The sequence below is a fragment of the Poecilia reticulata genome, chromosome 22 (assembly GCF_904066995.2).
Source record: "Poecilia reticulata chromosome 22, P_reticulata-male-v2, whole genome shotgun sequence".
In the NCBI taxonomy this organism is placed as follows: domain Eukaryota; kingdom Metazoa; phylum Chordata; class Actinopteri; order Cyprinodontiformes; family Poeciliidae; genus Poecilia; species Poecilia reticulata.
Genome location: NC_088851.1, coordinates 19,570,471 through 19,590,071, shown reverse-complemented (window position 1 = coordinate 19,590,071; position 19,601 = coordinate 19,570,471). Strand labels below are relative to the sequence as shown.

The 19,601-nt window shown below is 37.2% G+C and overlaps 2 protein-coding genes across 8 annotated transcripts; both read right to left on the bottom strand.

Moving 5' to 3' along the window:
* Positions 1–402: 402 nt before the first annotated feature.
* ngb (neuroglobin) lies at positions 403–7,191 on the bottom strand. 2 transcript variants are annotated; one of them, XM_008400211.3, is made up of 5 exons: positions 7,081–7,191; positions 6,780–6,882; positions 6,285–6,393; positions 6,081–6,200; positions 403–3,685 (listed from the first exon to the last, which is right to left on the bottom strand). In XM_008400211.3, exons 2-5 carry the CDS (start codon positions 6,878–6,880, stop codon positions 3,533–3,535), a joined length of 483 nt encoding a protein of 160 aa, XP_008398433.1. In that variant the 5' UTR covers positions 6,881–6,882; positions 7,081–7,191; the 3' UTR covers positions 403–3,532. The 2 variants fall into 2 exon arrangements, with proteins under 2 accessions (XP_008398433.1, XP_081459217.1); XM_081603091.1 differs by having other exon boundaries at positions 6,780–6,924; positions 7,081–7,176.
* Positions 7,192–19,540, bottom strand: fam161b (FAM161 centrosomal protein B). 6 transcript variants are annotated; one of them, XM_081603083.1, is made up of 11 exons: positions 19,357–19,539; positions 18,971–19,078; positions 18,620–18,646; positions 17,843–18,049; positions 17,288–17,757; positions 14,709–15,022; positions 13,373–13,491; positions 12,271–12,438; positions 12,078–12,177; positions 11,855–11,997; positions 7,192–7,348 (listed from the first exon to the last, which is right to left on the bottom strand). In XM_081603083.1, the coding sequence occupies exons 4-11, from the start codon at positions 18,037–18,039 to the stop codon at positions 7,192–7,194; spliced, it is 1,668 nt and encodes a 555-aa protein (XP_081459209.1). In that variant the 5' UTR covers positions 18,040–18,049; positions 18,620–18,646; positions 18,971–19,078; positions 19,357–19,539. The 6 variants fall into 6 exon arrangements, with proteins under 6 accessions (XP_081459209.1, XP_081459212.1, XP_081459208.1 ...); XM_081603086.1 differs by lacking the exon at positions 18,971–19,078 and having other exon boundaries at positions 17,858–18,049; positions 19,357–19,540; XM_081603082.1 differs by lacking the exon at positions 18,971–19,078.
* Positions 19,541–19,601: the final 61 nt, after the last annotated feature.

The window sequence follows — 19,601 nt, the reverse complement described above, 5'->3', positions numbered from 1 at the left end:
AGATTAAGGCCATGTCAAATGCCCCTTCGACCGCAGAACAGACAGCCAAGTCATGGATGTGACTTTTACAGAGATCCAACCAAACTGTGCATGACAGAAATGATCCGTGTGTATTAAGACAACTTGCTGTCCCGTCTCTGCTTTACTATTGCATGACTTATTTACAGAGAGACTGATGTTCTGACATTCTGAAAATGTTCTCGATGTGACATTGTGCAGCTGCATGAATAAGTGGGCTGACATGCCTGAAGTCGCTCTAATCTCTGCAAGCAAGGGTAAAGAACTAATTGGCACTCGGATCTTATGTAACTCTCTGATGGGCTGTCGGTGGGAAGAGAATAAAGCATTGTGCGATTGATTCAGGTTTAGATCAAAAAGAAAAGACATCGTTAAGCTGTGAAATACCCACAGATCACTTTATTTAGTTGAACGTAAACACATAACATGTCCTCCTGAAAAGTTCAGGACAGAATCTACTTTACAAAGAGTGTGTACCTTTATTAACTCTGATAATAGTAACAATGTGTGTTTTTGGTCAAAAGATAACTAGGTGAAGTCATCACAGTTCAATAGCAGCTGATTATGATGAGGTAGACAGTGACACACCCAATATATACACATAGCTAAACTTAATAAAACAGTTAACATGTCTGTGAGGTTGGCTAAAAATGCTTAAGGTAAGAAAAAAAAGACGGCCTACTAAGAAAAGACTTACTATAAATGCAACACCTTCAGAGCCAGCTTATACACATTACAACTGTGGGCTGTGAACAGACTATGTATGGTTTAGACTGTTCAACTGGAAACCCTCCGTTTGCGATAATAATTGCACATTTTTGTTTTGTTTTTGTTACTTTGAGTTAGAGAAACCACATTAAAAGTTGTAAACTTGCCACCAATTGGTGTAGGGATCATTAACTACAAACCGAAAGATAAAATATCAAAAGAATGAGCAGCGCACGACATTCTGGGGGAATAAAAATAATGCTCTTTCAAAACCATAATAATTCAGATTATATAAAAATAAACTTTATAAATATAAAGCAATAATAACCACATGTCAGCAGCTTGGATTTACAGTTTAATGGTGGCATTTTTCATACTTGGCCCATTTGTTAGGATGCTTGGCATTCTTATCATAACGGTAAATAACAGCTGTGGGTGATGCATGCAGTGTTAGAGCTGATAATAAAGTGATATACACATATTGGATAACTGAGAGCAGACAGTTTATCTGCATTACTGTGGTCTGTGATAATACCATAAACATGAAAATCCTCATCAGTTAGGATTAGGAATGGGCTGGCTATCAGTTTCAAGGTTTTAAAAAGTTAAAGTTTAAAAATATTCCGTCATGCTGTTTCTTTAATTAGTTCTAGAGTGACCAGAGTTTTTTCTGGTTGTATGGAGAATTGAATGCCACAACCTGTTGCTGTCCACTGCTGGTCAGCAGGCTGATAGAGGGCTTCTGTTGCTCAGGACGCAGACTAATTTGAATGTTTCCAACTCTTTCTAGTTACTGGTATCAAAGTTTGAGAACATTAAGGCTCTAAAACACTAAACTTTGCTGTTGTGTTGTTCTTTAGGTTTAAAATACTTTGAGTATTGAATGATGTGGTGTTATCCCTCTCCCATTTCTTGTTCACCGTTGGCTGAAATGTGGTGACTGCAACTTTCTTTCCTCGGCTTACAAAAATCCCTAAACTGGAAAAAGTTAGGTTGTGTCATTATTGTTGTAACACTGTTATTTAAGGGAGTTGTGTTAAACAGATGGCTGACCCAGATATTATCATCTGGTTATACATGTCTTATTCTACAAAGAACAGTAAGCACACAGTATTATTCAAACCACTGGCAGATTTAAACTTTGAAAAAGTTTCTTTTACATGGAGCCTCGATGTGTATCGGCTAGAAAATCTGTGAAGGAATTAAAAATTCAAGAAAGATTGAAGACTATGAGTTAGCCTAGCTATTTTCTTTATTAAAATGTAAATAAAAACATTTTTTTCTAAAATAATATATTTTTTATTTTGTCTTATCTTTTTCTTGAAAATGCCTCTTGTCTTTTCCAATCAGAAACTACATCTAAATCTGAAATTTGACGAGATCATGCTATCTGATTTTATTTAAAGTTTTGGGATTTTAAGATGCAGTTGTGCTATTACTACTTTATCAAACTATAAGAATTTTGTATTGGTTCAAACCCAATTTTGGGAGCTAAAGGGCACGACCCCTCACTCCTATAAAGGTAATGATGTTTAAGAGTTTAGCAGATGTTGACTTTATATTTCTACTTGAATCTATATATGGAGATCAAAAAACCAATAAAGTAATGTCTTAGCTTTAATGATCAGTATATTAGACTATTTTATCAGCAAAAAATTTGTAAATATGTCCCATTTTGATCATGTAACACATCTTTGTGAGTTGTTCTCTTTTAATAAATGTATAAAGATCTCATACGAACCCATGCCTAGTTAAGTCTCACTTCCATAGAGAAAAGTTAAATCGGAGTAATATGATAATTCTTCATTTGGTGTGACAACAATGCAATTAATAAGCACTAGTAAGAAAAGCAACTGCAATAAACACCTTTACACTTAGTAAAAACAGCAAAGAAACAGAGATGTTGAAATTGCTCCAACATGTTCTTACTAAACACTAAAGGTCACATAACAGTCTAAAATGTTTGGTTTAACAGTCATCAGACGCCTACTGAAACACTCAAAACCTCGATCTGAGGAGAGCATCAAAAACTACGTTGAGTAAGGTGTGAACCGACACCCTAACAGTCATTGATCACTGAAGAAAGCTTTGAGTAAGGTTAACAGTTCTTGTCCGTAGCCACTGATAAACATTTAGTAAACTTGATTCGCTTTAGTTGCTATAAACTCAGATAAAACATCATATAACAAAAATGGCCATGTGTAATAAAAAATAAAAAAAATCCAGGAGACACACATACACACAGAGTTATGACTAAAGTGATCTGATTTTCTCCTGCAAAATCACATTTTATGTATCACTGTGTTCCAGATGGATACAGAGCTGCCTTCGCTGGCCACAGTAACAGTCACAGTTTGAATAGTGTGCGATGTCTAGATATAATAATATATTTATTAGAAGAGTTGCACAAGTGTGCAACCCTTTTAGGATACAACATAAAGACCACTATAGTCACTGTTATTTAGTAAATATATTAAAGCCAGTATATACAAAGAAACTTACAGTAATCTTCAATGCTCTCAGCTTTCAGGTCCAGTCTTAGAGGACCCACGCCGTCTGACTCTCACAGCTGTACAGTAGCGTCGACTGGAAGCTAAACATCCACAGCAAAGAAAATAAACTCTGCAATTGGTGGGTCTAATTTTAAAGTGTAACTACACCATACATTCGCCATGTTATACAAACCAGCTCACAGAGCACATGTACAGCAGCCAAAGACACGATGCTGCACAGTTACACAACCTTGTTCCATGGCAACCGTGTTGATGGTTTGACAGCAACTGCTCAGCAGCTCCCGCTGTGCGCCTCAGTCGGCCTTGTCCTCGCCGTTCTTGGCCCACCCTCGGCTCATTACCGCTACCACGATGCTGTACATGTTGAGCCAGGCTTGGCGCAGCGGCGCCGTGTACGCCTGGCCAAGACTGCACTGCAGCATGTAGAGAAGAGACTCTCCCACCTCCTGCAGAAGTAAGGAGAAACTACTTAAATGTTACTCTTTTAGCAAATATAAAACACAGTTGTTGATGATTATGCATATTAAGGGGAAAAATTAACTATATCATCTTGGGAAACCATGTTACTTAATGAATTACCCACATCTCTTCTTGAATACATTTTTTACCAGCTACAACCACGATTGATAAATGCTATCCTTGCAGAACTATGAAATCCCTTAAATCGGCTCTGTCTGACAACATGAAGTGGACTGACAATTCTCAAAAGACAATACATCCTGCTACAATCAAAAGTAACAGTTTTTAAATATCAACCAGTTCAGAAAGAGTTGCAGAGACATTTCTAAGGCAGACAGACAAACCACTGAAGCTGGTTTGACATTAAAATTGGAAATATATAAAAATGTAACTTAATGGCAACACGCCAATTTTGAAAAAATACATTGTTACTTCAAAGTTTTTGTGCTAGGATTTCAGCGGTATTTTGCAAAACTGCAATGGAAACAATTGTTTCTTATCACGAGTCACGCGATCAACAACCAGATGTTACTGCTGCCATTAGATGAGAGGAAGTGGTAGGAGGAGGATGATGGCGTTCATTTGTTCATTCAATGTTTTTTAATAACATTGAATGAACAAAGTTATTAATGTGTGATTTTAGCTGCATTTGTTATTTAGTGGAAACACCGTAGTTTTTGCAACATTAGCAGAATATCAACAAAGTTGTGTTCATATTTCTAATGGAAACGCTGCTACGGAGAAGCTTCATGGACAAATGGAAAACAGTGGTGAATCTTCCCAGGAGTGGACAGCCTACCAAAATGACTCCCAAAAGAATACCATCGACTCATCCAGGAGGTCAAATGATACTTAAAACTATATTTAAAGCCCTGCTGAGCACAAACAACGCAAAGGTTCTTCTCACATTGGCCCACCAAAACAAACCTATCAATAAAATATTCTGTGAACCGACAAGATTAAACAGAAATAAAATAAATCCCATCACAACATGAAAACTAGTAGCAATTCAGAGAAAGAACATCGTACAGGAGTCATTGATGGATCATACATTCTGCTTTCAAATGGGAAATCCTAAAGGAGAATATCCAACCCTCAATTTGTAACCTTAACCCCAAGATCATGAGGGTTAAGAATCAGGACAAAGATCCAAAGCAGACTTTTAAGACTGGCTCTGAATGACTCCAAAAAAAACAAAAAACTAAATTAACATGCTTTAAAGTGACAGTCAAAATGCAGCATTAAATCTAACTGAGATGCCGTGGTTTGATATTGGACATATTCATTTTTAAGAATGAATCGCTGTGATGTACAAAACTTGCTGACAAAGCAGTTATAACTGTTGAGGGAAGTTCATTTTTCACATTGGACTGGATTGTGAAATACGGTAGGAGTGAATGTTTTTAACATCGAGCTCATTAGGCAACATTAGGCAACCTTAGAAAATGAAAATTAAGACTTATTCTAGTCCACACCAATTATAATTTTAGGTATGCATATGGACATGCAGGCAACCAGCTTCTCCATACGGTATGCCTGAAATATCAAGGCAGGATAAAAAAAGAAAACATAGATAAACATGTATTTGGTAATTTGATGTACTCATCAGAAACCAATAAGTAAAACCAAACTAATGTTTATCTGACATCTTAAGGAGGAAAATTCAGACATCCCTCTACCTGAGGCCCTTCCAGGCCAAAAGATAAATACAGGGTCTATCCTGGGGTATCAGAAAATAAAAAATCAATAGGTGAGAAGAAATCAAAATTTTATTTGGTCTACTTTTCAAAAGAAAATATTTGGAAAAATATGAGAGAATTGAAAAGCTGTTTTTAAAATTTGTCTTAGGCACACAATTTTGTGATTGTAGGAGGCGCTGCTTCTTTTGTTCAACTCAAAGTCAAAGGTGTTGTCCCACATATTTGTTTCACTGTAAAATGAATAGAAGCACAAGATATCAAATTATATGAACTCACAAAATAAACCACTTTTGTGAGTTTGGAAAAGGTCAAGGATAAAAAAGTTAACTTTTTTGTGTAAATTTGATGTGGAAACAAACTCACTTTGTATCTATATATGTGTTGTTATGTTGCAATGCTTGTGCCAGTTGAGACATGAAGTAGGTCAGAGCTGAAACCAAATTTTAATTTCTTCTCATCTAAAAAAAAAAAAAAAAGAAAGCTGGGCTTGCATTTGCATTTCACATTAATAATTTGTATTTTAAAACAAGACATCTAAAACTACTAGTTTGGATTTTTTATTTATTTATTTTTTTTCAAACATAGTTTCTATGGAAAAAAACACACTTACAAAATCATGCATGGATCTTATTGAAGCAGGGTACAGCTTTTTCTGATTTGCACATGTATGTGTTAATCTTACAGTAAATGACTGTGTGCTGACTCCCACTGCCTGGTGCTTCCTCCCAAGATTAAGCAGAAAGTCCTCCAAAGAGTGGAGATCATCCAGGTGGCTCACTGCTGCATCAATCACCAGCATCACCTGGAGCGAAGGGGGGGAAGCATGCAAGGCAGCAATTAAAACTGCACTTTGAAATGTCTCTGGATTATGTGGGAGTGGGCTCACCTTGGTGACATGGTCCAGGAACTCGGGGCTGGAGAGACAGTCTTGTTTGGAATCACAGTTTGGGCTGTAGTGGAAAAGGTTGAGCAGCGCAGGGTCCAGCTCAAACAATCTGCCACAGACAAATACCACACAGTTCTATAAGTGCACTCACCCACATGGCATTGATTCAGAAACATATGCAGACACAAAAACAAAAAACAAAAAAAATCAGTTCCCCCTGTTAGCGTCTGATTTAGCTGCAGCTGTCTAAACTGGATTAGTCTGTCGCCAAGCAACAAGTCAAGCCTCTGGTCCCTGTCTGCATGGGAAAGAGAGCGGCAAATCTTTTCTCACTCTTTCTGTATACCTGTATTACATATTCTATTAAGAAACCGAACATTTAAAGGATTAACCTGCATCACCGCAACAGAAGAATCCCTCAGAAAACAACCAGATTATTCTCCTCCGACTGTAATTGCTGCAACCTGCTCAGACGCTGATTTTGCAGAACGTTACCTTGAGAACATAATGACACCATGAGGAACTTTGTTCTTGCCCAGGCTCTCCCAGCTGCCTCGTATCAGCTCCTTATCTTTCACTGACAGCTCTCCCATCATCCCTGCAAGCACAAGACACTCTCTTCTGGTGGGCGAACATATAACTGTTCCAAAAATTTAAAAAAAACAACAAAAAAACATAATATTTTGAGAATCAACAACAACAAAACTTCTGCTATCCCACCTGGAAACATGAGCAGCAACCTGCTGACCATGTTGGACTTAAGGAAACCTCTGCAGGAGAAATGACCATACTGTACCTTTTTGAGGTCAGTCGTCTCTCTCTGAAGTTCTGCTGCTGCCGGGCTCTGGGGAATGACTGTTTCTGTGACTGTGAGTGAGTGATTATGGTGCAGGCTGCAGGCTGACACTCAAGTCCACTTGTTCTCTCTTTCCCCGACCCACGGTGCAGTCAGGAAGGCAAGTTCTGCCACACTCTTATCTGTCACACCGCCTGCTATCTCTCTCCCCTCGTCGTTTGCCTCCTGATATGCTCTCTCTCCAGCACTGGGGATGCTATTCATGCCACTGAAGGAGAAAAAGAGGGATCGCTCTCTTCAGCTCCAGAGAGGCTGCAGCAAACCACAGCTCCTCCTGCAGGTGAACTGAGGTCTAAAGTACACAGAGAGCCTATATGCACAACAACTGCCCCACAGGATTTTTTTTACATTATAATCAAGAGAATACATTAAACAAGAAATTATGCAGAAAAGCAAAATAACCAGAAGAACACAGCGTGAGCCTCTTTTAACTTGACAATTGCAGGTTTATAGATGGGGAAAATCTATTTGAGGCCTTCGTCGTCTATTCTGAGATGTATCCTCAGCTGCCTACATTTGCCACCCGTGCTTTCACAAAATGAAATGTGTGGGAATTTAAATGGCAACAATAATAAACGACCTGAACGCACCACCTTGGTGAAATTATATTGTTCATCTACTACACAGAACCACTCCTCAAACAGCCGTGATCATAACGTTCTGTGGCCACGCGTGCAGTCTCTCATTAATCTAAATGAGATGTGTTTGTTTCCTCTCGCAGTCTCCAAACACAAGTTTAAAGGCTGCAGTTTGCTCAAATAAATGTCCCTCCCTCTACTCCAGCACTTTTGACTGATGCAGATCCCTTCCTAGGTATTATCTAACAGGTTGGGGAGAGAGAGGCTTTTTCTTTTTTCTTTTTTGCTGTGCAGCAGGGAATTGGAGGTGCACAGCTTTCCCCAGAGGGACCACAAGGGAGAGTGAGGAAGGATGCGGGGTTCCCATGACAACCTGACAGGATGGAGCCCTTGAAGCTTCATCATGTAATACTTGGGATTTCAAAGAAGGGACACTGTGATCATTTAACATCGCTTTATATTTGTGTGTTGTGGATCATTTAACCTTGATGCAGCCGTCAATGAAAGCAAAAGAAAACGTAGGATGGATTTAAGTTAACTAAACCGAGTTTTTCGATAAGTCTGTGTAAAACATTTTTAGTCAGCATAAAAGTGATTATGTGACAGAGAAAGGGAGCGATATATTTGCCACTTTGTTCAAATTCAGAAGTTTACATCCAGTTCCTTAGTATTTGCTGGAATTGCTTCGGTAAATGGTTTGAATAGGGCATATCCTTCCTCAACCTTCTCACCATGGTTTGCAGGAGGTTTAGCCCATTTCTCCAGACAAAGATGGTGTAACAGAGTCAGGTTTGGAGGCTGTTTTCACTCACCCGCGTCTTTTCATATCTTCCCACAATTTTTCTTATCGGGGTTTTACGATTGTTTATTCAAAAGCATTACAATTGTTGTCTTTCAGGCACTGTAACTTATTTTGACTCAAGCTTTAACTTCATACCAAATGTCTTAAGATCTTTGTTCATGTATCTGAGATGTTGCTTTAAAATACAACCAAACATGTGCTTTTGTTAAACTTCAACATGGTGAATTATTCTATTAAATGCTTACAAAAACATAAAATTACCATCTGGGCTTTCCTAAACTTGTCTAACGTCATCTTAATGTTTTAAACTTATGACTTTGACAAACGTAACACAAATTATTCTGCTCTGTAAAATTTGAAATAAATCCTAGCTACCTTAGCCCCAGACATTGAGAAGCAAAATAATACTTCTTCTTATGCAGTGTGAATATGATCTTTAACTGTATGTGTGTTGTGATTTTATATTATAAAGCAAACAAAAATTGGTGTTTGCTTTATAACTTTTTTTCTAAATTTAAAAAAGTTTAAATTTAGAGTTTACAGCTGTAAAATGGGAGGGACACACTTTTTAAAATAAGTTATAACAATTTTTTTTGCATCTTTATTTTACCCTTATCTGTATATTGCGAGGGGTGCAATGATCAGTATTACATAACAGGAATAAAGGTGTTTACTTGGTAAATTGTTCATAAAAAACCATTTAGCAGAGCTAAGATTAGGCTAAACCCAGTTTTACATTTTGATATGCAGCAACATGAGTACTGCATGAAAAATGTAGAAATAAGCAAAACATGTTTAATACTTTGCAGATATGTGACCTAAAATTCACATTTGTACATTTTTTCACAGAGATTCTTTACCCATGTCTATGTTCATACAACATCATCATAGAGCCTGAACATCTTAAATGCACGGGACACCAGCCCACAAGTGTCTATTATGGCTTGTCCTGATCTCTCCGACGACCCTTTGACTGCGCTTTCAAACATATCCAGACATCCCCGTGTGGTTTGTAAGTAAAAATGATCTCTGAGATTCCTGGCAGCCAGCTGTCAAAGCACAAGAGTACAGCAGAGGCCAGGGCACCAGAGCATTTGATGTGGATTTGTAGGCTTGGAGCAGACAGCAGCACTGGTCTCTGAGAAGGCACATGCACTGAGAGGACTGTTTATTTAGCTGGCAGTGTGGCTCTCGAAATAACCGAGAACTTTAAACCATCCATTGAAGAAAAGCCAATCTCAAGCGATTGTTGTTTTTATGGGACTTAAACAATAAAAAACAAATTAAATCAAAGTGTCACAGTATAGTTCTTTTTCAAATTCCGTGTTTGAAAGGCTGCTAATTTTTTTTTAAACAAATTAAATTATCGCTTTGTTGTGAATATTTATTCTTGTAACATCATCTCAATCATCCTCTAAATTAAAGGCTTCAAACTTTTTGACAAAGCATCTCAAAGCCAAAAGCCTTTTACGTTCCACATGTTTGGAGCGTGCGGTGTGCATTTCTCTGTGTACGATAATGCTAAAAGCAAAATGTGTTGCACACTCAGCTCAGGATCAAAACTAAACATAGATTCAAATATAAGCATGCAAGTTGTGGAGAAAACACACTTTCCATTGGCACAGTCCACAACAGGTATATTTTTGTTATGGTTGTCCTGGTGGAACACCAAACCAAGTTTCAACCATCTCACCCCAAACTAAAATATAAAAAAAATAAGATATGACAAATATGACAAATCTTTATTTATTATTTATTAATTTCCTATAAAAGGTATTTTTTGTTACTTATACAACTATTGTGCAATGTAAGCTGATTTATTCAGTTCAGAGAATGTGCATCAAAGTGTAGCTGCATTTCATAACTTAAATAGTATGACAATTTTTACTTTAATACCCACGAGTAGCTTTGGCTGAATAATTAACTGTTTTTCGATTAATCTTTGCATTTTATAATGTAACAAAAGCCAATTGTTGAAGTTAACCAGTCGGCCTTAGCCTAAGTCAAGCACCTTCTTGCTCTCTGAAGGTGCGGTTTTGGCTCCATCCCTGTTTACAGACATCCTGGGTTGGACAGGATGCTGTTAGGTACATCCTTATTGTGACATGACTACATTTTAAGTGTTATTTTCAAACCAAATTGGACTCACTTTGGTGTATTTGGTGGCTTTTGATTATAAATAGGTCTGCTTTTCTGTGGTTTCGTGCTAATTCTTACTGCTGCTGGTAGATGGCTTTGATCAGTACTGAACTGGGTTGTAGATGTTTTTGCTTGCAGTTCAGTTTTGGAAGAGACTCTCCCACAGGCACTATTTACGATTTGCAGCCAGATGCTAAATTACCCTAGATAGTAAATCTGTCCCTGAGCCTTTGGAAGATGCTCTTTTTCTACCCAATCCTGACAGCCTGATGTGTCACCAATAAATCTATTTTCTGAAAATTCTCCCAGAGAAGTGTTTTGTGAAGTTCATCTCAGTTTTTAGGATGTGTGAATGAAAATAACTTTTAAGACGCACATCGCAGGGTGATTAGTGAAAACGCAATCGTTTAATTTAGGTTCAATTATCAAACTAAAACTCTAAAAAGAACCAAAAAACAATACATCTCTCTCTCTCTCTCTCTCTCTCTCTCTCTCTCTCTCTCTATATATATATATATATATATATATATATATATATATATATATATATATATATATATATATATATATATATTTATATTTATATATATTTATTTATTTTATTATTTTTTTTTTACATCTTCAAAAGTCAAGTTTGCAACATGTATTACTCATGCACAAATGCAAATGTATAACATGTTATTTTCATTCAGTTCTAAAGATTTTGAGAGTGTAAAGTCTGCATGATTTGCATTTTCATAATTTATAGGTGTACATCCTAAACAATCAGGACCTTGGTGTTCACTGTGACATGAATCATTTTTTAAAAACAGTGTTGTTTTCTAGTGGAGAGACCACAAAAACTCAGCTCTTCCTGAACCCTTTTGATCATGGCATTTCTTCCCCTTTGGACTTCACGCTCTTGTCTTCCACATCTTCAATTTTCTTCCCGTCTTCTACATTTTCCTCCCTAAATCAGATATTTTGGGTTAGAAAATGCCTATATTATAATTACGTCGAACTTTTACTTGGCTCTGATGGGTTTTTTTTTCTCTATTCTCTGGCGACTGCAGGGAAAGCTCAGAAAATTATGTAATGTAATATAACCAAACCACATGAAGTCCTTGGCTCTCAGGCAGTAGTGCTATTCATATATTTACTGGATACAGTTGTACTGCACAGTAGAGGAACAAAGCTTGTAAAAAAACTCTTTTACCTGCTCGGAATTTCCTTTTCAGAGCTCGTATCAGTATCATCAAATCTGAATGATTCACCAGTTTCTTCAACAAACTGCTCTTTAATCCCAGCTTTTTCCAGCTTTCTCCTGAATGTCTGCTCTGCACGGGTCTTTGCATTATTCTGTCAAAAAATCTCTAAGTTAATCTCTAAGTTACACTAGAGAGCATTTTGTAATAAAGTGTTAGCTTTAAGTAACGTACCTGTTTCACCTGTTCAAACAAATAAGCCCTCTCATGAACTCGGGCCTTCATGTCTCTTAATTCTCTCATGTAATCTTTCATTCTTTGCAGATCAGCTTCCCTTTAAGTAAGAAAAGATTAGTTTTACCAACTGTTCCCATCATGTGTGGATGTTGCAAAATAACATTCAGAAGTTGAAAGTTGTGAAACTCACCGATGGCGCTGTACATTTCCATTACACACGTCTTTCAGGCTGCTGTGGGGATCCAGCAACTTTGCATGAAGCACTACAGTCTTCTTCATAGCTTGGGATCTCATCTGGTAGCTTTTTAACCACTCTGCACTCTCTTGGTTTTTACTTTCTCTGATTTCCATTGATTTTCTGTATAGTTAATAATAAAGTGATGTGATTTCAGATCTTTTTATGTGTTGAGCAACCAGATTATAGATCTAAAGTGGAGACAAAATCTCTTACAAAGTCTGGAAAAGTCTGAAATTTGGCTTTTATCATTTCTAGGTCAGGATAAGTAATATTTAACATGAAAACATTGTTTAGTTATCCTAAATAAATAGCTTAGTTATCCAAACAAAAGACCCAGATTTTATTAGTACTCTCCTTATTCCATTTTCTAAATAACACATTTTCGGTGCCAGTATTTTCAGTTTAACTTAAAAACTAAGGTTACATTCTTTCCAAAATAAAAGATGAGTTATTTCACATATTTTTTTATTAACAATTTTTTGTAACTATGAACAATTTGAGGGGGGTTTGTGGTATTTGAAAGATTAATTTTTGTACTCAGATGTCCAAAATGTTCGGACAAATATCCATCCATCCATTTTCTTTACACCCTTGTCCCTTAGTGAGGTCGGGAGGGTTGCTGGTGCCTATCTCCAGCTAATGTTCTGGGCGAGAGGCAGGGTCACCCTGGACAGGTCACCAGTCTGTCACGGGGCAACACAGAGACACACAGAACAAACAACCATGCACGCACACACACACACACACACACACACACACACACACACACACACTCACTCACACCTAGGGAGAATTTGGAGAGGCCAATTAACCTGATAGTCATGCTTTTGGACAGTGGGAGGAAACCGGAGTACCCAGAGAAGACCCATGCATGCACGGGGAGAACATGCAAACTCCATGCAGAAAGACCGGGGCCGGGAATCGAACCCGGAACCTTCTTGCTGCAAGGCAACAGCTCTACCAACTGTGCCACCGTGCAGCCCCTTGGACGAATATGATATTAGAAATGTGTAAGAGCGCTGTCTTTAGTTAACTGCTTAGCAATGCAACTCACCTGATGGCGACACAGCGCTGCCTCACGGCATCTGTGATGTACATGGGAAGAGTGTCTGTAGATATCAGTGTTAGGGCTCCAAGTGACTTGCTCCTACCAAGATTATTCATTTTAGAAACCTGTAGAAGTAAAGAACCAGAAACAACAGGGTCTGTGATCAGCTGGCTGGAAACTAAAACTAAAAAATTTAATTGCTTCAGAAAACACAAGGTATATAACCAGTGCCTTGTTTTTGCTTTTGTTTTTTATGTTCGTTATTATTAACAACTAATCACTTTTAGAGCACTGTGCATGACAAAGACGCAAAATTTAAACGGATGTTTCCAAGAATCTTTTTTCCACTAATCAGAAACATTATCCAAGTAAAGAAAAAACTGTATTACTTTGAGGTAATGTCAGACAATCTTTTTAGACCTGCTGAAATGTTTAGTAAGTTACCTGTACTTTCTGAGTTCACTGCAATTTCAGCGAACTCAAGAAGAAGATAGGCAGAAAACGTTCAGTGATCACAAAGTTTAATCACTGATGCAATATATAAAAATATTCTCCACGCCATACCAATTAGTTGAAAAAATATTTTGTGCAGATTTTTATCACTTGGTGCAATTTTCCCTATTTCTTGTCAAGTACGGTAAAAATGTAATATCCAAGTCTTGACATATTCTTAATCTCAGCCTCACTACACATTATTTTGGAGTACTGTGAACACAAAAATGTTTTTTAATTCATTTAGAGCATAACAGTGTCACATTCATAAGAGAGATTCTTGTAACATAAAATTGAAAGGCAAAGGAAAATAAAACTGAAATGATTTGCTTCCAGAAATAATAACAAAGACAAAATGCTAAATTTAAGGGGATAAATGAAGCCACAGATTAGGAAATCTGAGGTCAGAAGCATTACATCTAGGAAGCTCCAAACTAACTGAAAATAAAAATGGTTCAGGCTTGATAACATGGTGGGTGGATATGTTTCAAACTATCCATCAAGCAGAGAAGGTGTGAGAGACTTAAAAAAAAAAAAATTGGTGCAAAACCATAACATGAAACCATCTGGTGTGCTGAAGGTCTAAAAGTCCTCTGCTAATCCAGTTATTTTTACACATAAAACCTACAAGATGAAATTGATCATTTACAGTTACTTTAAAGGATTAAATGAATCACTATAATTCCTATGTAATCAGATTTGAAAAAAATATTTTTAAATAATTCACTCCACATAAAATAGTTTTCTCTAAAAAAAAAAAAAAGAAAAATAAATAAAATAAACATTCCCGATTTATTAAATTTGTTTGAATTAACATAGAATGTCTCATCTTCTTAAAAAAAAAGCTCACCTGTGAGGTTTCTGGGGAGTTTTTATATTTCCTTGCAGGAAGAGCAGATGTCCTCAAGAAGAAGGGCTGACACCTTGTCACATCTTGACTCTGCTTTGTCTCCAGTGCTTCCCTTTGCAAAGCCTTGTGCAGACTTTTAAAATCTGGGACCTCGGGTATGATTTTCGGCTTGAAGCTCGGCTCCTCATCCAAGAAACCCAGCTTTTTTTTCCTGGTATGATCGGCGCTGCGAACTTTTGGGCAGCCAGCCTGAGCCGGATTCTGCTGTTTCGAAGCTATTTGTGTCTGGACGTTTCTGCAAACTTCCTGCTGATCTGTGCAGAGATATGAGCCGCATCACTTGCATGTCTCTGTCAAATGTTAATTAAAAAGTGCTGAACAAATTATTTAATTTTTCTGTAATTTAAAAAGGGATCTTGGCAGGAAAACCACTAAGTGATTCCCAGAAGGAAAACCTTAATTCATCTCAAACCAAACTTGTTATTACCAGTGAAGTGGCATTATGTTATGATAATCTTCAGTTAAAACTTTCCTGTTTCAAGGTATCTTCTTGATTATGAATTTTTTAAAATAAAATGTAAAACATAATAGATTTTATTAGGAGCAAATTACTATTTATATTGTTACTAAAATGATACACCACGTTTATTATTAATGTTATGTTAGAAATTGTGGATTTACTGCAACAAATGCAGTCGACTCAATATACACTGAAAAAGCATGGAAAACCTTGAATAACTCCAGGTATTTTTGGTCTCTCATCAAAAGAAACTTTTACTGCAAGATCGGTATGATGGAAAAATCATGTGGTTTTTACTGACCTAGAACACGATGCATCTCATTGCTGTGGTTCTGGTCTGGATTATGCTTTACCTTGCTTTGGTATTGGCAGAATGCCAAGGCTCTTGTCGGACTTATTACTCCCGGGATTTTATGTTGAAACTAAACAGGCCAGAGCTACGCTTCCTCGTTTCCATGGAATTTCTATCCATGGAAAAATGCGAAATGCGAAACGCAAAAGCGACGGAAAATAGGACAAATCAGGCTAATCAGTGTGATGATACGTCTTAAAAAACGAGGCCTAAATAGCATCCCTCTTCCTTCTGTTTAATATTCAGTCACTAAGGGGCAAAGTTGACAAGCCAAGGTTATAAAGGTTAGAAAGTCCAATTAGGCTTGATAGTTTTAGTTCAGAACTATCTCTCTGTGCCTTCAACTGTCACTGTATTCTTTGATCCAGCTGATATAAAAAATTCTCTCATGAAAAGCAAACCTAATAAAAGTCCCGGCCCAGATTTTATTTCAGGGAGACTTTTCACACAGCAACTTAGTGGCGTGTTTTTAAACCGTCTCTGGAACTGGGAAAAATGTCCTATATATGGAAAAGATCTATCATTATTCCCATTGCCAAAAGTAAAAGCGCCTAAAGAGCTAAATAATTTTCGCCCCATAGTCCTAACATCGTTAGTAATGAAGGCATTGGAAAGAAAAAAGAACTACAGCTTCAAGCTAAGAAACACTTGGATCCGATGCAGTTTGAGTTTGCATATAGAGGATGGTGCCGTCACTCTCCTGAATCTACTCTATAAACATCTGGAAGACTCAAAGACTCATGCAAGACTTTTGTTCAAGGACTTCTCATCTGCTTTCAATACAATAATACTCTTAATTCTGCAACATAAACTCTTAACTCAATGTGTGTTTTGTCCCTTCTCCTATTTGTTCTCTACGCTGTAGAATAATCTATTTAAATTAATTTAAAACTAAACATTACAAAAGCAAAAAATATGAACATTGACCTCCGTAAAGCACCTTAGCCCCCATTCCCTGGGGCCTTTAATATGAACACTGATCAAATCCATAAAAAGGGGCAGGAGAGAATGCATTTTTTAAGAAAGCTAAATATTTTTAGGATTATGAGCCTCTTTTATAAGTCTTTTATTGAATCCGTCTTTGGAAACGTAAATGTCCAGAATAAAAAATGTCTAAACAAAATTGTTACTGTGGCAAACAAGATAATTGAGATAGCCCAACCTCTCCTTAACGACATTTTTATTTGTCATACTGCTCATAAATCAAGGCTCATCCTACACTGTCCAGACAATCCTTTAGATTTGGAGTTCCAGCTTCTTCCCACTGGACAAAAGGTTCAGGCTTCCTATAAGCAACACGTGGAAGAACTCCATTGTATCCACAGCAATCAGGTCCCTAAATTTGAGCGCTACAATTCCGTTTTATATATTTATGAGTTGGTGATTGTATCATTTGCCTGTTTTTAACACTGTCTATGTAAGTTATGTTGTTTTGTATGTTTGAAATGTCTGCAAAACAAATTTCCCCCTGGGGGGAATAAAGGAATAACAATAAAGGAACTGAAAACCATTCTATATGTTGATACAGGTCAACGACCCAGGTCTGCTAATGGGGAAATTATCATTAATCTCTTAGAGTTTAGAAGGCAACAAAGCACAAGTAAACAAAAAAACATTTGGTCCAAATGAGCTACTTGCACTGTTTCTTCCCACTGGTTATCAGTATGTACCTTACAACAATAGAACCCAGTGAAAAAGAACACCCACCTTTCTGCTGTCTTGTACCCTTCATGTTTATGTGGAATGTTTTCTGAACACAAACACTGTTTTTTGGATCCACTGCCGTGACCTTCTCTCTTTTGTTTTTGTCTCTTTCCTCAAAGCTGAAAGGTTTCTGAATGGAGAGCAGGAACTCCATTCTCTGCTCATGGCCCTGTTTTCTCTCCTTCTCTCTAAGCTCCATCATCTCCTGGTAGATGGGCTGAATAACGTGGCCCGGGACAGGAACAGCGCCAAACTTCTTCTTGCACTCAGCCTCTTCCTCCTCTTCTTTCTTCTGCACTGTTGTTTTAGATGAAGGACACCTTTCACACTGCTGTGCCCTGACAGAACAGTGCTTTGAGTTTGTTGAAGGTACCATGGATAGAGAAAACATATTAGGCTTTTGTTTGTGATACTGGAAAGCCTTCTTGTCTGAATTAAGAGCAGATGCAGGGGTGGATCTCCTTTCTACAAATCTGAAAAACAGTGAGCACATTTTAATGAGATAGATTATTATTTAATAAAACAAAATAGACAATTGTGTGCTTCACATGCTCTAACCTTTCATCATCATACTTCTGATTTTTGTCTGATGACAAGAGAGTGTTCTGATGAATCCTTTCATCGAGCTCTTCTGTCTGTCTGCTCTTTGTTTCCTGCAGCTGCAGCTGAAGGGCCGTTCTCAAAGCCTTGAGGTGAGCCTTGAGCATCAGCTCTGATCGGAGTCTTTCCACAAGCAAAGTGTCACATTCTGACATTTTTATTTTTCTGTTTTAAAGCACAAAAACAAAACAAAACAAAACAAAAAACAGACAGAAAAAATATAGTGAGACAAAGCCAAAATAAAAGTTTAGTTGGATTATTGACAACATGCACATTTTATTGGGGAAAAAATAGAAATGACAAAATGAATAGGGTTGAAAAAAACAGAAGGTCAGAAATAATTAACCCATGGCTTTAAGAGTCAGATCTAACTGTTACTCAAGACAATCTTCACATTTTGTTGGTACTAAATTGTTGAAGAAAGAATCATTGCGATCTTACACATTTTGTCACAATCAAATCCCAATGCGTTTTGCTGGGATTTTAAGTGTTGTGAATGGGAAGGAAAAGATAAATGTTGTTCAACAATATAAAGTATCTGTGCATATATAAATAAGTAAGGGTTGGAAGAGTAGGTGACTTGCAGTCAGAAAGTTATGAGTTTGACTTCAGCCTCTTCCTGCTAGCATGTGTCAAGCCTTTGAAGTTGCAAACCAATATTTGTATCAATGTAGTAATGTCTGTGCAGCTCAAGAATAAAAACACTCTTAAGTTTTAAGTATCATTTGTATTTACCCTCTTAAAGTCCCTGCAACTGCCTTCCTGTGAGGAATAAAATAGTAAACAATCAACTACTGTCTAATTCACCTTTCAAATTAGTAAACAACCAATGAAATATTTTTTAAACCACTGGTTAATCCAAATAATAATAATCAAAATAGGGAGCATACTCTTTTCTTAAGTTTTTGAAAAATTAAAATAAGGTGCTTAAATAAGCGTAATAGACCGCAGTGAAGTTAGTTTCAAGTTGGATATTCGATATTCGAGCTCCGGTAAGTAGCGGCGTTTAGCTAAAGGTTGATCCGATTTATGAAACTAACTTCACTGCGGTGCACAACCGGTGGGAAAATCTAAATTCTGTCCTACCTTGTGTCGATTAAGTTTGTTTGCAATGCTCTAAGTCATTTTTTTTCTCAGTTTGATTGCTCGAAATTGTTTAATAGTCTTGGTTGTGTCGTCGTTGGAGACATGTGACTAGCAAAACAAGAAGATAAGTAGGCAACACATAAAATATTACTGTATTTAGGACACTGAAAAAGTCCAGCGCACGGCGCCATTTCTGTGTATGCTGCCATGGCAACAACACATCGGCGTTCTCAGCGAAATAAAAAAAATCCGGGTCAGAGAAGCTGGGTTTTTCTGTATTTATGCATACATGTGTGGAAACTTTTTCATATATGTTTTAACGCTCATAAGCGGCTAATAAGCAAAACGAGTCGATTATATTTACAAACTAACAATGAGCTACTAACCTGGAAACAGATGACTTTCAGGAAGTGTTTCCCTCTTTCGAAGCGTACTCTAAACTTTCCGTAAAGCATATCAGTTGAGTCATGAAATAAATGTATTTATTCATGACTCACAGTGAGCATTTGGCTCACTCTTATGAAGTGAGCCAAATGCGAGTTTTGGCAGCATTAGCGCTGCCTGTGGACAGAAGCGAAACGTAACTTTATGGAGACGTAAATTACGTCGATTGTGATTGGACGGGAAGCCG

Bases quoted from the DNA above. Each gene is read 5' to 3' on its own strand.
- ngb (XM_008400211.3), bottom strand. From the start codon at position 6,880: ATGATGGGAGAGCTGTCAGTGAAAGATAAGGAGCTGATACGAGGCAGC. The intron at 6,394-6,779 runs GTAACGTTCTGC...TGTCTGTGGCAG, and splicing joins GGTGTCATTATGTTCTCAAG to ATTGTTTGAGCTGGACCCTG. The intron at 6,201-6,284 runs GTGAGCCCACTC...CCTTCGCTCCAG, and splicing joins TCCTGGACCATGTCACCAAG to GTGATGCTGGTGATTGATGC.
- fam161b (XM_081603083.1), bottom strand. From the start codon at position 18,039: ATGTCAGAATGTGACACTTTGCTTGTGGAAAGACTCCGATCAGAGCTG. The intron at 12,439-13,372 runs GTGAGTTGCATT...TTAACTATACAG, and splicing joins CAGCGCTGTGTCGCCATCAG to AAAATCAATGGAAATCAGAG. The intron at 11,998-12,077 runs GTACGTTACTTA...ATTTTTTGACAG, and splicing joins TGTTTGAACAGGTGAAACAG to AATAATGCAAAGACCCGTGC.